The sequence below is a fragment of the Nyctereutes procyonoides genome, unplaced genomic scaffold, assembly GCF_905146905.1.
Source record: "Nyctereutes procyonoides isolate TBG_1078 unplaced genomic scaffold, NYPRO_anot_genome, whole genome shotgun sequence".
NCBI classification, from domain to species: domain Eukaryota; kingdom Metazoa; phylum Chordata; class Mammalia; order Carnivora; family Canidae; genus Nyctereutes; species Nyctereutes procyonoides.
In genome coordinates this window covers 10195132-10204225 of record NW_026575025.1, presented here as the reverse complement: position 1 = coordinate 10204225, position 9094 = coordinate 10195132, and the positions used below count along the sequence as shown (strand labels likewise).

At 52.5% G+C, this 9094-nt stretch overlaps 1 protein-coding gene across 2 annotated transcripts; it reads left to right on the top strand.

Moving 5' to 3' along the window:
• The first annotated feature begins 4126 nt into the window (after nt 1-4126).
• NPAS4 (neuronal PAS domain protein 4) lies at nt 4127-8843 on the top strand. Of its 2 annotated transcripts, XM_055315030.1 has the most exons (8): nt 4127-4301; nt 4994-5145; nt 5319-5421; nt 5537-5798; nt 5980-6089; nt 6420-6555; nt 6674-8109; nt 8815-8843. In XM_055315030.1, exons 1-8 carry the CDS (start codon nt 4127-4129, stop codon nt 8841-8843), a joined length of 2403 nt encoding a protein of 800 aa, XP_055171005.1. The 2 variants fall into 2 exon arrangements, with proteins under 2 accessions (XP_055171005.1, XP_055171006.1); XM_055315031.1 differs by lacking the exons at nt 4127-4301; nt 4994-5145; nt 5319-5421; nt 5980-6089 and having other exon boundaries at nt 5627-5798.
• The last annotated feature ends 251 nt before the right edge of the window (nt 8844-9094 follow it).

Here is a 9094-nt window from a genome sequence, read left to right as displayed (position 1 = left end):
GTGTATGTGTGTGTGTGCGCGCTGCGCATGCTTGTGCCCACACCAGGAAATTTTTTTTAGAACTAAAGAAAGCCCTTCTCTTCCCTCAGCTCCCCAAATATGGAGCGATGGAAAACCACTTACTCCTGCAGGCCAGGGAGGATTCAGGATAATTCAAGAGAAAAGAGAGAGGTCATATGGGGCTCCCTTCCTCCATCTTTTTACTAGAGATTGCATGCAACACAGACTTTCACAAATGGTGAAAGGGTCAAGGGTTGGAAGGAAAGGAAGATCCTGATGGAGAGAGGTAAAGGATAGGTTGTGCAAGAGTCCAGCAAGTGATATCAGAGAGGGTAACAGAAGGTGCATTGAGGCTGGAGATGCATGCAAATTCATATTCTCCATTGGGTGCTGAAAACAAAAGACACACAGCAAACTCACACATAAACATAAACACATACATGGACAGGGAGGCACACAGAAAGTTGCAAACATAAACATATACACAAACATAGAACTACACACAACACAGGAAGTGGTAGACATTTTTTACAAAGACAGACATAGGTGCAGGCATAGGCAAATGCATAGATATGCAGAGATACAGACATACAGCTACAAAGACACATGCAAACAGACACAGAAATACAAATACAGTCACAGTCAAATGGACAGACAGGCATATGCATGTCCTCAGTCTGGCTCCCTCCTTTCAATGGCCTAAGCATCCCTAAACAGCCGTGCATAGCTGAGAATACTGCAGGCTCACCCAGTGGATTTAGCTGGGTGGCTTCTGTTCCCCCATTCACCCCTAAAGGCCCTTATTTTTTAAAGCCCCTCATTTTTAAAAGAGGATTCCACACCCAGTATGAGGCCCAATGTGGGGCTCAAACTCATGATGCTGAGATCAAGACCTGAGCTGAGATCAAGAGTTAGATGCTCAATTGACTGAGCCACCCAGGCACCCCAGCCAAAGCCCCTCTTTCAATTCACTTCTTGCCCATTTTCCCATAGCCAATGAGCTCTGATACCTCCCCCATCTCAAGCTTCCAATTCTTAGCTTGTTCTGTTCTGCTGCTGCTGCCTGCCGATTCGGTGGGAGGGAGAGTGGGGTGACTCAGCCAGGCCAAGATGACTCACACTGCCAGTATTTTTAGCAGCGGCCAGGAGCTCTCTAGCGTGCCAGCCGCCCCCCTCCTCCTGCTTGCTATTTTGGAACCGTCACTGATGATATAAATAGCTCCTCTCCCACGGCCTGAAGCTGCTGCCAAGCTATTTTTGGTTCTGCACAGTTAAATATAACTTCACGGAGGTGGGAGGCAAGGGGAGTGGGAGCTGGCCTAGGGAGAGGAGACATTGGGACATACAGAGCTTCTCAACTTGAATCAGAGTGGGCGAACTAGGATGAGCCCTTCTCTTCCCCTCCCTGTCCCTTTCTAGACCCTTCTTTCCTTCCAGAGGGCCCCCCCCCATTCTTCTGGAAAAATGCAAGGGTTCTTCTCTTGAGCTAGTTCTTCTCTCATGCCTATTTTACTCCTCCAGCTCAGAAACCTTGGGCCCCTAAGACACCCTCTCATATTCATCCTCAGAGGAGAAGTGGACAACTAACTGGGGCCTCACTCTCAGGCCTGTGTGAACTCAAGCTCTACTTTAGTGTCTAGGCAGACCATGGCCAAATTACTTTCAGTGTGATTTTTCAGAACCATGGACAGTGGTCAGTGCCCCATTCTTTCACAGGCGGCTCTGTTCAGCGGGGCTGGAGATTGGCTGGACATGATGAACAGATGGTTCTTATCATAGGAAGGAATACTAAGGTTGTCTTCCAGCCAAGGCTAAGGCAACAGTGGGTGAAGAAAACAGGAACGCTGCCCTGGATTTTCATACAAGAATGAGGTCCAAAGATCAAGGGGTTGTCCAAACAGAAGCTTGGGGGGGAGGGTGTTACATCAGGGGTCAGATAGAGATGAAAGTGGAACAGAGACATACTTCCTGAAGGAATGATTCTCTGTAATCAAGATAAATAGGGTTAGAGATAGTGGCAGACAGACATACACACCTTTTCCCTCATCTCAGTTGTGCCACTGAACACAGGATGGTTGATGGAGATAGCTCCAACCTCTGCCAAAATGGCTCAAGAGGTCAGCATGGATGCCCAGACATCCTCTTCTGAGACACCCTTCTCTTCATCTGTCTTCTGCTCCCATTCTGCCTCTCTTGCACCACATTTTCCCATGGGGATTAGTAGTTCCTTGACCCCAAATTTTGCTTCTTGGGGTCAATTTATCCTCACCATTCCTATGTGACTTTGTATGATCAGGTCAATCCCTCTCCTCCAATTTTTAAGTGGTCTCATTTTCAGCCTCTTAGTGATTTCACATAGATCCTTACTCTACCAAATAAGATTTCACATAAATATGTCCCCTAGACCACTTCCTTCTCCTTTTATGGGATTCTAGGGCAAAGAAAGGCGCCCCTCAGCCCCCGTAGAGAGTAATCATCTGTACTGAAAAGAGAAAAAAGAGAGAAGGGGAAGGGGCAGAGGTGATATGATGTGGAGACAAAACTGATGAAGAAAGGAAGAAAGTCTCAAGAGAGCAGAAGGGGGTCATTTTGGGGGAGGGGTGGCGGGGAGGGGGCGCACAAAGCTGAGATAGATCACAAGCAGACAGTGAGATTCAGAAACTAGTTGGACCGAGGGAGGAGAATGTGGAGAAATGAAGGTTGAAAGACAGAACAAGAAATCCTAGCACTGAAGATGGGGAGGGGGTTAGAGGGGGATATGGAGGACAGCCTGACGGAGTTACGGCGTCCCTGGCAGGTGCGGGGATCTCGAAGGGTCCAGCCGGCCCCCTCATTTCTTTGCTGCCTCCCCATCTTCCCTGCCAGAGACGGGGGGGAGCCCTCCGGAGCGTTGCGGAGGCAGGCAGGCCCCGCCCGCCGCCGCCGCGGCAGCCGCCGGAGGATTCCTGTCCTAATATGGAGCTGGGATTCCCCCGGCCCCGCCCCCGCCCCCGGCCCGCCGGGAGACCGAGGCTTGCAGTTGGGCGGAGGGAACTGCTCGCTTTGGGGGCTGGCAACGGGATGGGGGAAGGGATACTTAGGTGCAGACCCAGATCCTCATGGTGCCCTGGGACCCTGCCTCAGTTTCCCCTGTTAGTGGCTGCAGTTAATTAATTGACGGGGAACTGAAAATCATTGCAGACTACAGCGTTGGTGTTGGTGTTCCTATTTCTGGCTGTGGGAAAATAGAACCAAGGCCAAATTCAGCTGGTCCCTCTCCTTCAGGACCCCCTTTTCACCTCACTCTAGACTCTTAGATTTCCATGTAATGCCCCCTGCTAAATGCCAAGAACCGGGTTTCCAAAGGGTGGGGGGAGGAGATTTGTTCTTTGAAAGTGACTATGGGAATCCCAGATTGAGTAATCCCTAGAGAGAAACCCCAGCTGCGACCTCTCCTGTGGAGGCCAAGGAAGGTCCTTCCCCCACTAATGAACGTGACCTTTATCTGGCAAATAGCAAGGAGGGATTTGTAGACTACCCAGCTCCTCCCCCATTTCCTTATCTCTTTAGAAAAATCGATGTTGGAAGCAGACCCTCCCTCCTCTCTACAGACTCTCCTCCCAGGGGCTTCAGACCGCCTTAACCCTTGCCCTGTCCCTTCCCCCAGCTGAGCGCATTTGGACCCCTGGGTCCCTGCACCCCCCTTTCAGGCTTCCCTAACGCAGCGCCTGTTTTTTGGCTCAGCTGCCGCCAGGCGCGGCCCCCTCCGCAGCCTCCGTTCTCCCCCTCCTCCCGTCCCCCCTCCCGCTCTCATTCTACGTCATGGGATGACGTCGGGAGCTAGGGAGGGAGGAGGAGCGCTCCCCCCTCCCCAGCCAGTGGCTCCCGCTGCAGCTTGCTTAGCCCAGCCTCCTGCTTTCTCGCCCCCCCTTTCTCTAAAGCGAGCCCCCCACGCCTAGCAGGAGCTATATAAGGCGGAACGAGGCAGGCGACGGGGGCAGCGCAGCCGAGCGGAGCCCAGGAGAGGAGAGAGGAGAGAGAGAGAGCCTGAGCGAGAGACGGGGAAGCAAGAAGGAAGCCACCGGTGCGTCGGGACGGGAACGCAGGTGTTCGGAGCACCCGGGCTGGAGCTCTGCAGCCGCTAGTCATGTACCGCTCCACCAAGGGCGCCTCCAAGGCGCGCCGCGACCAGATCAACGCTGAGATCCGGAACCTCAAGGAGCTGCTGCCTCTGGCCGAAGCAGACAAGGTCCGGCTGTCCTACCTGCACATTATGAGTCTTGCTTGCATCTACACTCGCAAGGGCGTCTTCTTCGCTGGAGGTGAGCAAACTGGGGCCGCTGGAAACCAGAGGCAGTGGAGCTGAGGGAACCCACGGGGACTGCTGCATGTCTAGGGCAGTGTGGCGACAAGCCGGGCAGAGAAGGGAGACTTGGGGAACTCTCAGGACTTCCTACTTTTCCTCATGGACTCTATTCAGATCTCACCTTAGTTCTGGATGAGGGTAAGAGCCTGGATAGTGTCCCCGGTCCCAGACTTATGGGAGAAGGAGAGCCAGGACAGAATGGCCCTAGTTCCCACAAGCGCAGAGGCTCTCCAGAAGACCGGGGAGGGAAGCCCGGGAAGTTGCAAGGATGGAGTCCCCAAAAACCGGGCAAATGCATCCACTATTCTCTATACTGAGAGGGGGTTCCTCTGCTGACTTTGGAGCGCTGTCCACGGTGCTGACAGCCCCACCTGATTGCTAGGCGCTGCCCGCGGTGCTGAGCGCCCCGCCGGCTTTTAAGCGCTGTCCGTGGGTCTGAAATTCGGGGCCCTGACTTAGAATTCAAAGGGCTCTCTGGCTAGGGTGATCCAGCAACAGGTTCCCTGGGCAAGAGCTGTGGGCAGTGGGTCAACAGGTGTGTGCAGAGGTAGGTTCATGAGAAATTCTTCTGGATTTTCTGAAACTCAGTCCATTTATGCTTTGCCTCCCAGTTTTACTCCTGACATACCATGTCTTCTTACTCTGCAGGCACTCCTCTGGCGGGCCCCACAGGGCTTCTCTCATCTCAAGAGCTTGAAGACATAGTGGCAGCACTACCTGGATTTCTACTTGTGTTCACAGCTGAGGGCAAGCTGCTATATCTGTCTGAGAGTGTGAGCGAACATCTGGGCCATTCCATGGTGAGTGGTGAGGTTCCTCTCAGTTTGGGCTGGGGCACATAGGGGATACAATGAGATTCCCACTTTTGAGAATCTGAAAATTACTGAGGAGGGGGGTGGAACCCTGACAGATGCTATGTACCAGGGATTGCTGCCTTCACTAAATGTCATCTCATCTCTTCATCTTTCCCCAGGTGGACCTGGTTGCCCAGGGTGACAGTATCTACGACATCATTGACCCAGCTGACCACCTAACTGTGCGCCAGCAACTCACCCTGCCCTCTGCCCTGGACACTGGTAAGAACTCCTTCTCCCTCCCTCAATCAAATCTCCTTCCTGCTTCTCTGCCCCTCCCCACCTGCTCTCTCTCAACTATCCACTCTCTTATCAGTTTTTCTCTTCATTTACTTAGATCGCCTCTTCCGCTGTCGCTTCAACACCTCCAAGTCCCTCAGGCGCCAGAGTGCAGGCAACAAACTGGTGCTTATTCGAGGCCGATTCCATGCTCATCCACCTGGGGCCTACTGGGCAGGAAACCCTGTTTTCACAGCTTTCTGTGCCCCATTGGAGCCAAGACCTCGCCCTGGCCCTGGCCCTGGCCCAGCCTCACTCTTCCTGGCCATGTTCCAGAGCCGTCATGCTAAGGACCTGGCCCTACTGGACATCTCTGATAGGTAAGCCCAGAGCATTCAGACTCCAGGAGAGAGGCAAGCCAGAGATAAGGGGACCCTAGATTCTGGAGTCAGGGGCAGGGATAATGGGGTTTGAGGGGGCAGAGGACCTGGGAGGGAGTGAGATTCCTGGGTATAAAGCAAGAAAAACAGAAAGCTGACCTCACCCTTTCCACCTTCCCAGTGTCCTAATCTACCTGGGCTTTGAGCGCAGTGAACTGCTCTGTAAATCATGGTATGGACTTCTGCACCCTGAGGACCTGGCCCACGCTTCTGCTCAACACTACCGCCTGTGTGAGTGTCCAGAGAGGCTGGGGACAAGACAGGGAGCTGGGAAAGGTCATGGGAGACCCAACCAAGAAGGGCTGTGGTCAAGACTTATGCTGGGGAGATACCAGAGGCCAACAATTTTGGATACTATAGGGTTAATGTTAGGGTGAGGAGTCAGAGTGAGAATAGAATCAGAACTGGGGGACTCTAAGTGGTGAGCTGAGTGGTGCAGGTTAGGGTAGTCAGAAATAGAGATGTCATCGATACCCCTATTCAGTGGACAGGTCAGCATGGAGGGAGTTTAAGTGGTTACCTGATGGACATCCTAACTGTGCATCTCTTCTTTCCCTTCAGTGGCTGAGAGTGGAGATATTCAGGCAGAGATGGTCGTGAGATTGCAGGCCAAGCCTGGAGGCTGGGCATGGATTTATTGCCTGTTATACTCAGAAGGTCCAGAGGGCCCCATTACTGCTAATAACTACCCAATCAGGTGAGATGCAATACAGGCTTGGAGGGCAGCTGAGGCGGACATAGAAGAGATAAAAATTGGGGAACTTCTCTGGGAAAGACCTCAGACCCTGACCATCTGCCTCTTCTCTTCTCTGCAGTGACACGGAAGCCTGGAGCCTCCGCCAGCAGCTGAACTCTGAGAACACCCAGGCAGCCTATGTCCTGGGCACCCCAACCATGCTGCCCTCATTCCCTGAGAACATCCTCTCCCAAGAGCAGTGCTCCAGCCCCAACCCACTCTTCACCCCAGCCCTGGGGGCTACCAGAAGCGCCAATTTCCCTAGTGCTCCAGAGCTGGGTGCTGCCTCAACATCAGAAGAGCTACCCCAGTCTCAAAAAGAGCTTGGATTTAGTTACCTGGCATTCCCATCTGGCTCTGAGCCTCCTCTTCAAGCAGAGCTGAGCAAGGATCTTGTGTGCACCCCACCCTACACACCCCACCAGCCAGGAGGCTGTGCCTTCCTCTTTAGCCTCCATGAGCCCTTCCAGACCCACTTGTCCACTCCATCCAGCTCTCTCCAAGAACAGCTGACTCCAAGCACCGCAACCTTTTCTGATCAACTGACTCCCAGCAGTGCAACCTTCCCAGATCCACTGACTAGCCCACTTCAAGGCCAGCTGACCGAAACCTCAGCCAGAAGCTATGAAGATCAATTGACTCCCTGCACTTCTACCTTCCCAGACCAGCTGCTTCCAAGCACTACCACCTTCCCAGAGGCTCTGGGCAGCCCTGCCCATGAACAACTGACTCCTCCCAGCACAGCATTCCAAGCACACCTCAACAGCCCCAGCCAAACTTTCCCAGAGCAACTGAGCCCCAATCCCACCAAGACTTACTTCACCCAGGAGGGATGCAGTTTTCTCTATGAGAAGTTGCCCCCAAGTCCTAGCAGCCCTGGTAATGGGGACTGCACACTCCTGGCCCTAGCCCAGCTGCGGGGCCCTCTCTCTGTGGATGTCCCTCTGGTGCCCGAAGGCCTGCTTACACCTGAGGCCTCTCCAGTCAAGCAGAGTTTCTTCCACTACTCTGAGAAGGAACAGAATGAAATAGACCGCCTCATCCAGCAGATCAGCCAGTTGGCACAGGGCATGGACAGGCCCTTCTCAGCTGAGGCTGGAATGGGCGGACTGGAGCCACTTGGAGGTCTGGAGCCCCTGGACTCCAACCTGTCCCTGCCGGGGGCTGGTCCCCCTGTGCTCAGCCTGGACCTGAAACCCTGGAAATGCCAGGAGCTGGATTTCCTGGCTGATCCTGATAACATATTCCTGGAAGAGACGCCCGTGGAAGACATCTTCATGGATCTCTCTACTCCAGACCCCAATGGGGAATGGAGTTCAGGGGATCCTGAGGCAGCGGTCCCAGGAGGGGCCTCATCGCCTTGCAACAACCTGTCCCCAGAAGACCACAGCTTCCTGGAGGACCTGGCCACATATGAAACCGCCTTTGAGACAGGTGTCTCAGCATTCCCCTATGATGGGTTTACTGATGAGTTGCATCAACTCCAGAGCCAAGTTCAAGACAGCTTCCATGAAGGTGAGTCCAGCCAAAATGTTCAGGAACTTAAATCCCTGTCCTGACAACAAGATGCTGGTGGGATTAGATGAGTAAATTCCCCTTTCTGTACTTTAATTTTATTAATGAGTTAACAACACCTGCTGCCCAGGGTAGCAGTGAGGATAAGAACTAGTAAAAAAACAACAACAACAACAAAAAACAATTTAGCATAGATGTTCTGGACAAGCAGGCCTAGAAGGCAGGCTCAGGGATGTGGCATAAAGTACAAGAGAATCCTTGGGTGATGGTTTGTGCTTCTTAACCCTGTGAGGGACCTAGATCAGCCATCACCACCCATTTCATAAATGAAGAAAATCCAAGTCCCAGAGTTAAAGAAACTTGCATAAAGTCACACAGCAAATTGTTGGAAGAGGCATTAGAGTTCTATCTCAGTATTCTTGCACCCTAAAGAAAAAAAAAAGCAAGAGTGTTTTAGGAGTTTGGGAAAGAAAGAAAGTGAAACTCAGCCCCTGGCCCATTGGAGGCTTCTTGCTCATGGCTTTATCTTATCCAAAACTATAGTCATAATTTCACTCCATCTACCCAAATTGCTCCCTAATCTTGCTGATCACTCAGTCATTGGACCAACATATTTGAAGCCCATACTATGTGCCAACAGTGTGCCACGTCCTCAACCTATCTTTCCTTACTGACTGTCTTCTCTCTCTCTCTCTCTCTCTGCAGATGGAAGTGGAGGGGAACCAACGTTTTGAATAAGTCTGTGACTTAACGTCGTCAAGTATGGCATATTGTCATCAAGACGTGGAGCCGCTCTCCACCCCCCCGGGACTGTTGGGGGGATTCTGGGGGCCAAAGGGGGATATATCTGATTCCCCAAGCCCTGCAGGATTTGGCGGGGGGGAGGTGGGAGGGCAAGGGAGGGGAGCTTCTTTTTAAAATTTAGAGACTTCAAGCAATCCCAGTTTCCATTTCAATCTGTATTCACTCGTAGTGAGTTTCCTTG

Bases quoted from the DNA above. Each gene is read 5' to 3' on its own strand.
- NPAS4 (XM_055315030.1), top strand. From the start codon at position 4,127: ATGTACCGCTCCACCAAGGGCGCCTCCAAGGCGCGCCGCGACCAGATC. The intron at 5,799-5,979 runs GTAAGCCCAGAG...CCACCTTCCCAG, and splicing joins CTACTGGACATCTCTGATAG to TGTCCTAATCTACCTGGGCT. The intron at 6,090-6,419 runs GTGAGTGTCCAG...CTTTCCCTTCAG, and splicing joins TGCTCAACACTACCGCCTGT to TGGCTGAGAGTGGAGATATT.